Here is a 15,056-nt window from a genome sequence, read left to right on the forward strand (position 1 = left end):
AACTCAGGTTTCCAAACTGATCAGAATTTCATGTTTGGAATAAATTGTAAGAAAATCAAAACATCCAACCGCTCAACCCTCCCCAAGGTATCAAGCCTGTAATTAGGATGTTGCTTATGCAAGGCACAGATGCACATAACATAATAGCCTGTGAAAAACATGATCATGAAACTCATCTTGTACAATGGAAAATAAATAATGAAGAAAATCAATGCCCAACTTCATCCTTTCACATAAAAACGACCCATGGGTGTCGATTCAGCACAGTCTTTGGACTTCGCAATCGCGATGCTGACGAGTTCCACAACATCTCTAGCACCTTTCTTGTGCCTTTTCAAGGCGGTCAGAAGCCAGGCATCCAAAGAGAACAAAAAAACATTCCATGGTGAGACTGTTGTACCGCTGCGACTTTCACGACAGTTCAATTCTTAAATTGTTTCCAAACTTTCGCATCAGTTTCTGGTGGTTGTGGTCGACTGACCACCGCTGGGGTAGGTGCTTGGGCTGCATTGTGTCCAAGAAGTGCTGGCGCCATCGCTTCTCCAGCTCCATGAGGGCAGGCAGGGCACCCTTGGCACAGACCTGCACCACTTTCAGTCCATGTGGCACATAGCTTTCATTACAGATTCTATAAAAGAGGAAACAGAACATCATTAGCAACACAAGAAACAATGATGGCGTTATGTTCTATAATAATCAGAAATAAAGGTGTAATGACTAGCAAGGCATAACATGCAATTACTCATCTCAAGGAGAGACAAGAAAAGCTCTTAACAGTCAAGGACAGCCTCGATGGGTTCCAATGACTGAGAGAAAGACGCCTTGGCCAAGTTCCTTCACGCTCGGCCACATCATGGACAAATGTGAGGGCTGCAGATTGGGACCACCCCAGGATCTATAGGATGAAGAAAATAGCTTGCTGGGCGATGCATTAAACCGAATTATGACAAAATTAGCGGTCATCAGAGGAGATGGGGAACTGGATGTAAAGATGGCTGTGCCCAACTGCAGAGCGAAGAAGAAGTTCAAAAAGTGTTGTCCTCAAACTCACATACGTAAAAAAATTGATCCAATTTTGGGATGTCACAGAACAGTATTTAGAATAAATTACTCAAAATGTCAGAATACTTGCGGGCAGTTCTGATGGGGCTTTTATGAGCTACTGCAGTACCTTTATGGTGTGCCAATCAGCCACTGCGCCCCTAGGAAACCTTTGAAAACTAGGAGCAACTGTGCATTTCCATTGTAATTGTTCTAAAAAATTGCTAAACATCATATGTTTGTGGAAGCTCGAACAATATGGACGCAGAACTACAGAAATCCCGTTATTTTCCAAACTGCTTCTTCCTGTAAGAACTGTTACCAAAAGTAATGCCAATACTGCCACTTAAATTCACAGTCCTAAACTCTGCACAAGATCCAAACTCTGCATCAAGGAATCCAATCACAGCCTTAATCCATTTCAATTTGCATTTTATTTGCAATATTCTTCTTTTTGTATTTTTTCAAAACATTTTTCTGTTTTCTCAAAATCTTTTTTGAAGCACACAAGGAATTACACAATACAAACAATAAACATGTCTCTATTTGCTTTTATACACCATTCATACCGAAAGACATTGCAATCACACTATACACACAATCACACTGCTAACAATCTGAAAAGGGGTACATTTTTATACAAATATATACATTTCATGAGGGAGAAACCATAGATATACGTTTTTTAAATCAGAATAAATTTGATCACACAGATAGTTCAATTCTCTTATGGTTTCCACGTAAGAAACGTTATATACACAAGGGTCTACGCGTTTCAAACTCCTCAAATTTGGAGTTCTCGTCAGGACCGAAAGCTCTCTAAGTAGAGTTAGATGTGCCTCAAACAATTCAACAAGTTCATGGAGCGGGACCACTGCTTGCGTGTTCTATTTCACTCCAGTTCATTTGTTATGGTGGAGGGCGCCGTAATAGCGGTCTGTTCTGAGTCGTGCTCACAGGGCATCGGTGTCAGTTTGTAGAACGCCGGAGATTATGGTCAATCAGGCGGGGGCTTCAGGACGCGTCATTAGTTCGCGTGTTGCTCCATTGCGGTCCCGGCTGCAATGGAGCAACAAATTTATTTTTAAAAAAACGTATATCTATGATTTAAAAAAACGTATATCTATGGTTTCTCCCTCATGAAATGTATATATTTGTATAAAAATGTACCCCTTTTCAGATTGTTAGCAGTGTGATTGTGTGTATAGTGTGATTGCAATGTCTTTCGGTATGAATGGTGTATAAAAGCAAATAGAGACATGTTTATTGTTTGTATTGTGTAATTCCTTGTGTGCTTCAAAAAAGATTTTGAGAAAACAGAAAAAAAAATTGAAAAAATACAAAAAGAAGAATATTGCAAATAAAATGCAAATTGAAATGGATTAAGGCTGTGATTAGATTCCTTGATGCAGAGTTTGGATCTTGTGCAGAGTTTAGGACTGTGAATTTAAGTGGCAGTATTGGCATTACTTTTGGTAACAGTTTAGGCAGGGTTTGGCCTTACTGCCTGGAAACCCATACCCAGTGTTGATCTTCCTGTAAGAAAGCAACCTTGCATTTGCCTTCATTTTGTTCAACATGCCCCTCAAAATAGATCCAGTAACAAGATTTAAAATGTAGCCAAGGGACACAGAATTTGAATATTCTTGTTTAACAGATCTAGCAGTCTCAGGTCGTAGACATAAAAGTTGCCTTTCAAGTTAGACACGTTTTGCAAGCTCAGACAGCAGAGCTACCCCACAAAATACAGAGGCCTTACATGCTCAGAAGCATGCATAGCCTTGAGCTACATCATGTTACAGACTTAAATCTCAGATACCAGTATGGATAATGGTGCCTTAAAGAGTTAACTATCTGAAGGATGAAATGCTACCACCTGAATTTTGCAGTAACAGCCAAAGTATCAAATGCCCAATGACACTAAAAACATATCACCAATAGCAGTTTCCATCTAGATAAAAATTAGGGCTACCATATCTGAGTTAAATATTTAGAGAATATTTTTGACCCCCATAACTGGCATATCGTTTTCGGAAAATGCGATGTGCTTGTCCTTAAACACCAGTTTTTCATTCATGGAAAATAAAGTAATTCTCAAGACATTAGGCTGTAATTTTCTGAACACGCAGAAACTGTCCTCAATTACTAGCTTATTTCTAAACATGGACTCATTTTGCTCACTTTAATTTCTTAGCAAATATATTAATTTGATTCTGAAAATGTCAGCGACATCAATTTCTCACATGTACTACTGTCCCATATGCCAGTTTGTAGCCACTACATGCTAAGGGCCCATCTTACGCCAGAGGTGCAACCAGAAGTCCACACATACCCAGACACAATTCTCCTTGTATCACCTCTGGCAGGCACAGGAAGAGTGGGAGGAAAAAACATAGGAGCAGGGATGGCCTCTTGCAGTGCTCATGTATATATTTGTTTTCCCATGGGAGGCCTCCCCACTATGAAGTGGACTTGCCATGGCGTCAAGGTCAGACTCAAAGCACTAGAATGAACAACCAGCACATTGTAAAGCACCAGGACACGCCCACTCTGACCGCCTCACCTGGGTCAGGTACAGGTTTGCGGAGCAAAATGTTTGCACAACATTTCAAAGTGAAAGCTTTGCAGCAGGACATAGGTCCTTCCAGCCTGTTCCAAGACCCATGTTTCATTGGAAACAAAAGAAAGGCATTCTTTCTAAATATTACATTTTGAGTAAGGTGGCAGCATAAATTATGAAAATCAAATCCAATGGTTTAACTGGAAACAAAAGATGTATTTGTTTATAGGTTTTATATAGCGCTAGCTAGACCCGAAAGTATCAGCAAACCTGTAATCTGATTTAAGTTAACATTTTCGTTCTGGTACTTCAGGAATAGTTCTGGTACTTAAAGAATGTGGAATATTGTGTGCGAGTCGGCTTAAGTGAACTAAAAGTATTCACACTAGTGTGGAGGACAGCAAAGCTCCTAAACCTGCCCAAGCCACCTGCCAGACCAGGGCTTCAAAGGGAGAATACAAAATATACTCAGGAGGGAGTAGGGAGTAGGGCGGACTGATCCATCTTTCTACCATGGTGGGACCGGACTAGACCAGCTTCCTGCCGTGGTAGCGCCGGACTGACCCAGCTTCCTGCCATGGTGGGTACGGACTGACCAGACTTCCTGCCATGGTAGGGCCAGACTGACCAGACTTCCTGCCATGTCATTTTCTAGTGACTGGGTCCATTCCAGACCCTGTCTCCTCTGCCCAGTGGGGAATCCTGGGGAAAGTGCCAGCAAAAGGCGCTGGAACATGCATAAAGTGAAATGGGCAGTGGTGGGTGCACCTGGAGGGCGGAAGATGGCTGCCAAGCTACATAGATGCCCTTAGAGTGGAACTACATAAAACCATATAAGTGGGAATGTGCATTTTGGGCAATATTTAGGGAATGGGCTTGTACTACCAACCAGTGCCATGGCAGATCTCCTATTAGAATTTGCAGTCCATGCTTGGTCCACTTGCCATTTAGAACCAGCCTGTAAGATGAAGAAGAAAGACTGTTGTGCCATTTGTGATGGAAGAATCCATGCCAGGAACAGGAGTCTGCTGCCTGAATCCTGCTCTTCTAGGAACAGAGTCCAACAAGAAACAGGTTTCTGTTAGTTAAATAGAGATAGCTTATGTTTGTTAAACAGAGATAGTCCATTTTTTTTCTGCAGGGTGACCTTAATCAGCGCAGATAGGGCGTCCAAACCTACTTATTATGGCTTGACTTCAGTCTTAGTTGAGCGAGGTGGTTGTCCCTCTGATTACTTCACACCTTCATTAACTGATGGGGAAGACTACATCTGCATGGGCGTCCGCAGGGGGGGGGGGCAAGGAGGGGCACTTGCCCCCCCCCTGGAGCACTCCTCCTTGCCCCCCCCTGCGGATGCCCATGGTGCCGAAGTCTGGAGGCCTGCACCTGGGAGCTGGCGCCATGATCCTGGGACCCCCTTACTTCTTTTAGTACCTTACTCCTTTCTCAATACCTCTACTCCTTTTCCTCTTCAGTAACATCTCTCTGACACATCTCTGCACTTCCTTTATATCAACGCACCCCTCTACCTCACCTGTCTACCTCAGTCTTTATTATTCCCTCTTCCTCAGCTGTCTCGGACACACCTCACCCTCTCTCTACCTGGCCCTCTCACGTTCTACGACTGCGTTATTCTCTCCTCTCCATCTTTGATTTACCTGTGTCTGCTCCGGTCTTTTTCTTCTACACCTCACTTCTTTGTCTACCCTTCACCCCTCGCTACCTTCTGTTTGCCTCACTACGGTCTTTTACTCGACCGACATTTCAGTACCTCTTCCCATTTTGCCTCCCTCCCTCACCACGCTCTCCTAGCATGCATCGGTTTCTCCCCTCACCACAATGCCTGCCTCCACCCCTCCTTAACTTTCTAACCAGCCTAACTTTCTACCTTCCTGTTATTCCTGGTAGTGAACCTTTCAATTCACGCCTCCGGTTGTATTACCTACGCATTCAAATTGAGTAGGTCATTGCTGTGCTCCCAACCCGACATCGAGACCCAATCCCCTAGCCTCTCAACATGCCCAGATATAACAACAAGCATTGGCATAGCCAATAGATCTCGCCCTTGGGACCTGCTGCATAACTAAATACTTATAAGGTCCCAAAGCCGAGACCTATTGGCTATGCCAATGCTTGTTTTTCTCAGCTTGGCCTGAGCATTACCCGAACCAAATTGTCTGCCATTTTATCCCCGCCCCTATTGATTAACATTAGCCACGCCCCTTCATTTGCCAGGTTAGCCCCCCCTAGAAAGATTTCTGCGGACGCCCATGTACACCTGCAGGAGGCCATCAAACAACGCCTTTACTTAAATAAGCAGTGGGCATAATAAAACCTATACAATACTGATTTCCCAAAATATAGAAAGTGGTAGGTGAGGAAAAATATAAGTGGGCACAGATGGAAAGAAAAGGTTGGATATTGGGGGACAAACAGGCAATTTCATGGACTGTCTTTCCAGGTAGAATCAGGGATCTGGAAGAGTGACCCACTGCAAACAGGACCCACTTCCTATACAAGTACAATCACAGGGAAATTAATGTCATCAAGTCAGCCTTCAGGGAAGAGGGCAGCTAAAACTGCACAATAAACGTGGTGTGTTATGACTTTTCCCTACTCATAACATTGTCACTTTCCCTATTAAGTAACATACCGTGTTTCCAAGGCAGATGCTTCCTGCAGTAACTCCGTTGTCACCTCCTCTGTGTTGTAAAACTCCTTGACCCCCGCAAGCAGCTCTTCTTTCCTCTGCTCGGGCAGGCCCTCGGCATGCAGCAGGGCCCTGGCCCCCGAGCGCACCTGCCGGCGTGCCACGTCCTCGAAAAGGCGCACGCCTTCCTCGCAGCCAATGGGAGCATTAAACTCCTTAGCCAATAGCTGCTTCAGGATGTTGTCATAATAGTTAGAAACAGCATGGCACGCGGTGCAGAGGAGCAGCACGTCATGGGAATTGTGGTCCTTCATCTGGATAGGGAAGTGCTTCCTGTACTCGTGGGGGACAATATTCTTCCTGTAAAATAAAAAAGAAACTTCTAGTAATGTTCATTCACAAACGTTCACGTGAAAACCACAGATGTCGTCAGGATACCCTTGAAGGCGATAGGGCGCTTAACAAATACACACAAGACAAGTAGAGGCTTCCAGTCCTAGGCTTTTTCTGTTAGAAATCATTGTTCATTAGGTCTATTACTTGAATTGGTTTAAGAGAAGCAAAGCAAGAAGTGATCCCTTCTTTCCCTTTCAAATAGAGTCACAATTCGAAATCATAGCACACTGGCAGCTACGAAAAGTTTCAAAATGCAGCTATCAAAATTATTCACACAAATTACAGTCCTTGTGTAATATTATGAAGAAAGTGCGCATGAAAGAGCGAATAACCAACTAAACCAGGAGACACAGAGGACACCTTAGAGAATCGCAAAGACAACTACAAGTTATTTGCAGCATAAACGCCTGTCTGCAGTATGCACCAAAACCTGCTGATATATCTTGAAGGATGGCTGTGGTATCTTCCTTTTCATACCCCCCGGCGCCTTCGCGTGTGTTGGTGCTGCTCGCGGTGACATCATTTAGAATGTCACCGCGACCAGCGTTCGAAGGCGAGCGCCGCGGGCCTGTGTGAAGAGGCTCCTTAAACGGCAGGCTGTGGCTGAGGTCGCTGTATCTAAGTCTTGTGAATAAAGACTCTTGTTCATTCGTCATCTTGTCTTTTGGTCTACTTTGGTGAATTCCACACTGGCGACGAGGGACCTTCTGCGACCTCAACACGCCCAGAACATTAAGAGGTGAACAGCTGGTTTATTGTAATGGAAGCGGACATCTGTTGACAGCACCCGGCAGCACCGCGGAAAGGAACAGTCACGGTCCTGAAGTGTAGTGAGTAACGGCGCAGCTGTGGAAAAAAAAAACTTTATGATGGTGACTGAGTGTCAGGGAGAGCTCGCCATCGTCTGTTTCTGATTTTAAGTAAGGTGATCCTTGCCGGTAACTACTGTGCGCATTACAGTAGTGCCTTGAACCTTTTGTCCTACGCCAGCGCTGTCATTTGTAAATCGTTAGTGGTGTGAGAGGCTGGGCTGTCCCTCAGCTTGGCAAGCAGAAGAAGCCGTCCACCGAACAAATTGATTTGAAGGCGCAAGCTCATCTCAGGCACAACGCGGAAGTTGGTGACAGGCAGTCACGAGTGAAGTAATTGCAGCTTTTGCCGCGGCGTCTAATAACGCGCACCAGGGCAGCATTGAGAGTAACATCACAGGAGCGTGTGATTCATGGCCCGCCCACCCTCTCCATAGACGTTTGCTCCGTGCGTGACAGTAATTCCGAATATTTTCAGGGAGGTGCGCACAGGGCAGCTTGTGGGAAATGCACGCCTGGCACTAAAACTTGAGCAATTCGCCCTCATCTTGGCCGATGTCTGTGGTACATGTGTGATGTGGACATCTCAGCTGGAGTGAAGCGCGAGTGGCGCAGGCAGTAGCCTTCTTGACTCGTCAGAGTGTGTTCTACGCATAACTTTACCGTCACCCAGTCCATCTCGGAGGAGTACAAGTGTTGCCAGCATGTGGAAATCGTATTTGCCAGTGTTCTACCTATGACTTATGCACAGAAGGGCCAGTGATTTTTTTTTTGTTTTGTTTTTCTCTGCCTCTCCGCCACAGTCGTGGTTAAAGTCAGACTTGACTGGCACTAATAATAGTGGTGTGTGGTGTAGTATATCAGGAGAACTCATCAGTGGCATTCTGAAGGAGGAAGGCCCATTACCTATGTGTCAGCGCTGTTCTATATTCAAAGTTTTATATACTGAATCCTCTTCTAAAAGGAGGGTGGACCGTGCAATCATATCCCTTTTTCATTGTTCCTTTTTTGTTATTGAAGTTGGTTTGGGAACTTGTATTGAATGAATGTATGCTCCTTCTAGTATATGCTACTGACTTCTCTTTTCAAGTGTCACTGGGACTAGTGGGTGTGTGCATTCCTCGGGGTGCAAGTACAGGTATATATATATAGCATCCAAATATGCAAAGTGTGACTCCTCCACCTTTTTTCTTAACCACCCCAGGTGACCCGAATATCCAGTGGAAAAAATGGAAAAAAGTGTTTTTAAATTACGCCACTGTTTGTGGGCCAAACCTGGGTTTAGAAAGTTGCATTATTGGCCTATTATCTAGGTGCAGAAGGTGAAGAAGTTCTGGATCACCTCCCAGATTTAGGGGCACAGGAGGCAAGGGGTCTGAACGAGTTCGAAGTAAGCCTAAAGAAATTAGATTTACACTATCTCCCCAAGACTAGCACAATTATGGAGAGGTACCACTTTGGGAAAAGAACACAAAAAGAGGGAGAATCGATAGAAGATTTCGTGTCCGACTTGAGGAAATTGGCCGCCACTTGCAAGTTTGGTGGTGCAAGCGAGGAAAGAATTAGGGACCAATTTGTTTTGGCTTGTAGGATGGAGCGAGTGTGTGAGGAGTTATGGCTCAAGGACGACCCGCCGCTGAGGGAGGTGCTCATTATAGCCAAGCAGGTGGAGCATATGCTTCAGTGTGTCAAAGAAATAAAGCAAGACGCAGGGGAAAAGAAAATTGATGAAAAGGCTAATGTCAGTGAAGTGGTGACAGAGTGTGAGGCAGTGTCTGTAGTAAAAGTCCAGAAGTTTGCGGGCAAAGAACAGAAAGAGGGCAGGTTGGGGGGATCGTTCAAAGGCACCTGCTATAGGTGTGGCAAGCAGGGGCACCTAGCCAACGACAGAGAAAGCCCCGCTCTCAGATTCACGTGTAACAAGTGTGGGAAGAAAGGACATTTCAAGCAATACTGCAAGAGTGGACAGGGAGTCAGTTAAATTCACTGGCAATAAACAGACAGTAAAAACGCAAAATCACAGAAGTGGATGCCTGCTTGTACCCCAGGGGAACTGCAGGACAGCTGATCTGAATAAAAACAGAGAAGTGGATGCCTGCTTGTGCCCCGGGGGAACTGACATTAAAAAAAAACAAAGCACACGAAAAGCGGCATTTTTGTTGCTATGGCAACAAAATGGCGCTGGACTGTCCACAGTCCCTACGGACACGCGCATGCTGTCTGCTATGGACAAATGGCAAGAGCCATGTTTGTCCATGCAGGCGCGTGCATGACGGCAGAATCGATTACAAATGGTACTCGCAATAGCGAGAGCCGCGCATGCGCTGCGTTCGCCTGGCGAGACCTAAAAAGTGTTAATGGACTGGAAAAAGCTCCTGTCAGCTGAAATAAAAATACTATCCAGGTGGGTGAAAAAGTAATCTGTAAATGAGAAGATAACATTTGCCTGTTCTGGTCAGAGGGCAAAGCATTCATTGATCATACTTTAAACGCAAAGGTAGCATTTTTTCATGTATTATGGTATGACTGGTTGCGTGAATGGGTAATACTACTTACCTTTTTTTTTTTAAACTCCCAAATAAGTCTGCTTCCAAAGTTATTGATTCCGGGTTGCATGGCTTGGGTCCTGCAACTGAAAGGCTTGTCACTTTCGTTGTTGCTTTCTCTTGTTATGGTGTGTGTCTTGTTGTCTTTTGATTGCACATATGTATGCGTGGTTTTATTCTCTTGTATGCAAAAAGGTGCACGATTCTCTGTATGATCGTAGCCTTCCTAAATATTGCGCATGTTGTTCACTAGAGGCGCTGTCCCTGTACTGTGTTTTTTAAAATTTTATATCGTTCCTGTATCAGCACATCACGGTCGTGATAAGTAGTCTTGTTACTCCCGAGTAAACAGGAAGCTGGTTACTTCCTGGCTAGGTTGGTGTTCTGAATGAGTCCCCTTTGTCTAAGCCATTGAGTCTTTAAAGATTAAAACTTTTTGTGTTATGATTTGTTGAGGCTGTGCGGAAACTATTGTATTCGAGGATATCTAAGATGGCCCAAAAAGATGAACACTTTGTGTGCACTTTATAAATCTGTTGAAATGTCTTGAATTTTAATTGAAAGCGCTAGATTTAGGTACTGGCGATAGTGGGCAGTTTTAGTTCACTGCATTTGTGAGCTACGTTTGAGTTGGAATCTTTTTAGGCATTTAGAACTTTTCATATATCAATCACTTCACATTTTCCCTAAATGTAGTGTAGTTCTCTTCCTTGAGACCATTTTAAAACGTACTGCGTCCAATGTATCTCATATGTTTTGTTGAGGCATCTGAACAAGTGAGGGTTGCTTATAAAACAAGCATTTGCACTGCAGTAGGTCTCGTATTTGCGAGAGTTTGAGCAATTGGCATTGTAAATGACAACCATCACTTTGACGCGCCGGCGGTGCAAGAGGTCTGTAAATAATCCCCTATAAGTACAAGTTGTGTGCTTATGCACCTTTTGTAGGTTTTCAAAACACATAAATAAAAGGCATTGTCATTTACAATGCCAATAGCTCAAACCCTCGCAAATGTGAGACCTATTGCATTGCAAATGCTTGTTAATATTTACCAATGCTTGCCACATAAAGTCCCCAGGCATAAATAAATCACCAAGTAACGATCTGAGAAGGCATTTACACATGGCCTAAAGGTCCCTTCTACCCATCTTCAACTCTCCACTCTTAAGCACAACAAAGGACCCGTGTCCATGTACAGAACACAAAATGATTTTATTCAAATAGATGTAACAACCACAATAGACTGTTATCAAAGGAGCTCCATGATTTTGAGAACTAGAAAAAAAAGGGATCCACTTGTCTTTTTGGAGTAAAAATTAGATTTTTTTTTTAATTAGACTTATCCGTACATCTTAATTGATTATTTTGGTACAGGAAAGAGTAGATTACAGAGATCTTTTTTTAACTATTAAATGTGGCCGAGACACAACTTTTGTAGGGATATTACTTATATGTCAATACGGTTTCAAGAATTAATAATACGTCCAGTTCGTACTCAGGCCATTTCCAGGAACACTGTAAAGAACATGTTTTAATCATACAGCAGCCAATGAGGCCTCAAAAGCTCAGCTCTTAGAAAATAATGGTTCTCCAAAACCACATGACTGCGGATGACATCCTCCATGTCCAGAGCACTGAGGCCAAAAGTCTCAATCAATGGGCAGCCGTATATTTGAGGACTAGGGAAGGGGTGTGAGGACGGGAGGGTTTTTTGGGTGACAATGGCTTGTTATTGGAAATATTGTTTTCAAACAAACAAACCTTCAATATTTTAATAATTGCACTTAGTGCAAATGTTACTAACAAGTACAAGTAAACCACAAGTTCATGAGCACCACAGCCAGGCCAACATTTCTGACCATATGATATTATTAATATTTTATGTTGTTATCGGGGCAAAAGACCCGAAAGGAGCTGGTGGAAAGTGATTTTTTTTTAAGTGATCACCAGATTCTCAAAGGTAAGGCACCACTAGAAAAGAAAGCCCAAATGACACTTGTGAGCAAATACCTGCTTGGGGGGTTGGGGGAGGGAGTATAACATGGACTTCCCTTACTGAGCCCCACTATTCCTGCTCAAACAATTCACAAGGGGAATGCAGTAAGGGAATGGAAACCACATTGGTCCAATACTACTTAGCAGCATGTCTCAGACAAGGAAAGTGGTCGCTAAACTACATAAGATGAGACCGGGCAAGCCTGTTTGTGAATGGATGCTAGAAGGCGTGACACTGGGACGGAATCATTCTTTAGAATGCCAGCCAAAGACTCCTGAACATCAAACAAACCTCTCCTGCAACAGCTAACTTGCCCATCTAAATAAAACTGCAAACTTAAATAGTCTGTAGCCCATAGAGCGAAATGCCCATCCCCCTCCTCCACTCACACTAGTCCAAAGTTAATGCCCTCCAAACCACATGTAAACAAAGGAGTAAAACATATCGGGAACCCTACTTTTCTTATACAAAAAAATACTACGTGCCAATTATCCACTCTCTGAACTGTTTTTACTCACTCTATGCTATATAACTTTAGCTTATATTTGAATACTCTGTCTTACTGTTTCTCTTATCTACAATAATCGAGACATTTTCTAAAGTATTATTATATTCAGACGGATCATGAAAAAACAGGTTTTATGGGTAACACCCAACAATGGCTCTGGGTCCCACCCATGACTCTGGTGTGGAGATTAGTGTTATTGTTGCAGGAGGCTGGATATCTGAGATTCTTTGCTCGTCACACAAACTGCTTGATTGGAGGACCAACCTAAGACAGACCCAGCCCTTGCAGGGACTAGTACTTATGCTCACGCCTGGAAACGCCAACCTTTGCCTCCGGTACTGGTTGTCAGCGACGGCCAACTTGCGATCAGGGCATCTAGTGGCATCACAAGGTGGCCTCGAGGACATACTGGATTATTTCACAGCCAATACGGACACGTTTAACCATAAAAATAATATTGCTTTATTTTTTGAGTGTTGTTCTCCCTTATTTGAGCCAGGCTGCGGCCTCTGCCATTTCAAAGTCTAGGTAGTATTTAGTATCTTGTCTGGCTCTCAGCCATCACCAACAGGTGCTGGAACAAGGAATCCGTGCACTTGGATAGTCAGTGGCTAAAGCAGCCACCAGTAGCCCTGTGATGGACTGCTATACACCAGGCAAAGGCACAGAGCGTTTTGGAAGGGAGAAAGTATGCAAGTTGTTGTAATGCTCGGAACCTTGTGCTCCAACTCAAGACTAACAAGTCTACATAAATAGTTGAACCTGCAACTCAGGTTTCCAAACGGATCAGAATTTCATGTTTGGAATAAATTGTAAGAAAATCAAAACATCCAACCGCTCAACCCTCCCCAAGGTATCAAGCCTGTAATTAGGATGTTGCTTCTGCAAAGGCACAGATGCACATAACAGAATAGCCTGTGAAAAACATGATCATGAAACTCATCTTGTACAATGGAAAATAAATAATGAAGAAAATCAATGCCCAACTTCATCCTTTCACATAAAAACGACCCATGGGTGTCGATTCAGCACAGTCTTTGGACTTCGCAATCGCAATGCTGACGAGTTCCACAACATCTCTAGCACCTTTCTTGTGCCTTTTCAAGGCGGTCAGAAGCCAGGCATCCAAAGAGAACAAAAAAACATTCCATGGTGAGACTGTTGTACCGCTGCGACTTTCACGACAGTTCAATTCTTAAATTGTTTCCAAACTTTCGCATCAGTTTCTGGTGGTTGTGGTCGACTGACCACCGCTGGGGTAGGTGCTTGGGCTGCATTGTGTCCAAGAAGTGCTGGCGCCATCGCTTCTCCAGCTCCATGAGGGCAGGCAGGGCACCCTTGGCACAGACCTGCACCACTTTCAGTCCATGGGGCACATAGCTTTCATTACAGATTCTATAAAAGAGGAAACGGAACACCATTAGCAACACAAGTATCAATGATTGCGTTATGTTCTATAATATTCAGAAATAAAGGTGTAATGACTAGCAAGGCATAACATGCCATTACTCATCTCAAGGAGAGACAAGAAAAGAACAGCCAAGGACAGCCTCAAAGGGTTCCAATGACTGAGAGAAAGACGCCTTGGCCAAGTTCCTTCACGCTCGGCCACATCATGGACAAATGTGAGGGCTGCAGATTGGGACCACCCCAGGCTCTATAGGATGAATAAAAGAGCTTGCTGGACGATGCATTAAACCGCATTATGACAAAATTAGCGGTCATCAGAGGAGATGGGGAACTGGAGGTAAAGATGGCTGTGCCCAACTGCAGAGCGAAGAAGAAGTTCAAAAAGGGTTGTCCTCAAACTCACATATGTAAAAAAATTGATCCAATTTTGGGATGTCACAGAACAGTATTTACAATAAATTACTCAAAATGTCAGAATACTTGCAGGCAGTACTGATGGGGCTTTTGTGAGCTACTGCAGTACCTTTATGGTGTACCAATCGGCCACTGCGCCCCTAGGAAACCTTTGAAAACTAGGAGCAACTGTGCATGTCCATTGTAATTTTCCTAAAAAATTGCGAAACATCATACGTATTTGGAAGGTCAAACAATATGGACGTACAACTACAGAGTCCCCTTTTTTTCCAAACTGCGTCTTCCTTTAAGAAAGCAACCTTGCATTTCCTTTCATTTTTTTCAACATGCCCCTCAAAATAGATCCAGTAACAAGATTTAAAATGTAGCCAAGGGACACAGATTTTGAATATTCTTGTTAAACAGATCTAGCAGTCTCAGGTTGTAGACATAAACGTTGCCTTTCAAGTTAGACAAGTTTTGCAAGCTCAGACAGCAGAGCTACCGCGCGGGATACAGAGGCCTTCCATGCTCAGAAGCAGGCATAGCCTTGAGCTACATCATGTTAGAGACTTAAATCTCAGATACCAGTATGAATAATGGTGCCTTAAAAAGTTAACTATCTGGAGTATGAAATGCTGCCACCTGAATTTTGAAATAACAGACAAAGTATCAAATGCCCAATGACACTAAAAACATTATATCACCAATAGCAGTTTCCATCTAGGTAAACATTAGGGCTACCAT

The 15,056-nt window shown here is 43.6% G+C and overlaps 1 protein-coding gene across 2 annotated transcripts in view; it reads right to left on the minus strand.

Moving 5' to 3' along the window:
• Window positions 1-281: 281 nt before the first annotated feature.
• The window catches only part of LOC147689618 (exonuclease 3'-5' domain-containing protein 2-like), a 91,856-nt gene continuing 77,081 nt past the window's right edge, over window positions 282-15,056 (minus strand). Inside the window, exons 8-9 of one of the 2 annotated variants that reach the window (XM_086937045.1) lie at window positions 6,255-6,611; window positions 282-628 (exon numbers count right to left, since the gene is read on the minus strand). In XM_086937045.1, coding sequence (XP_086793171.1) covers window positions 412-628; window positions 6,255-6,611 — 574 coding nt within the window. In that variant the 3' untranslated portion in view covers window positions 282-411. Of the gene's footprint in view, window positions 629-6,254; window positions 6,612-11,323; window positions 13,902-15,056 lie in introns of those variants that run through there. The other variant, XM_086937044.1, reaches the window with a different exon arrangement.

The sequence above is a fragment of the Lissotriton vulgaris genome, chromosome 9, assembly GCF_964263255.1.
Source record: "Lissotriton vulgaris chromosome 9, aLisVul1.2, whole genome shotgun sequence".
NCBI lineage: Eukaryota > Metazoa > Chordata > Amphibia > Caudata > Salamandridae > Lissotriton > Lissotriton vulgaris.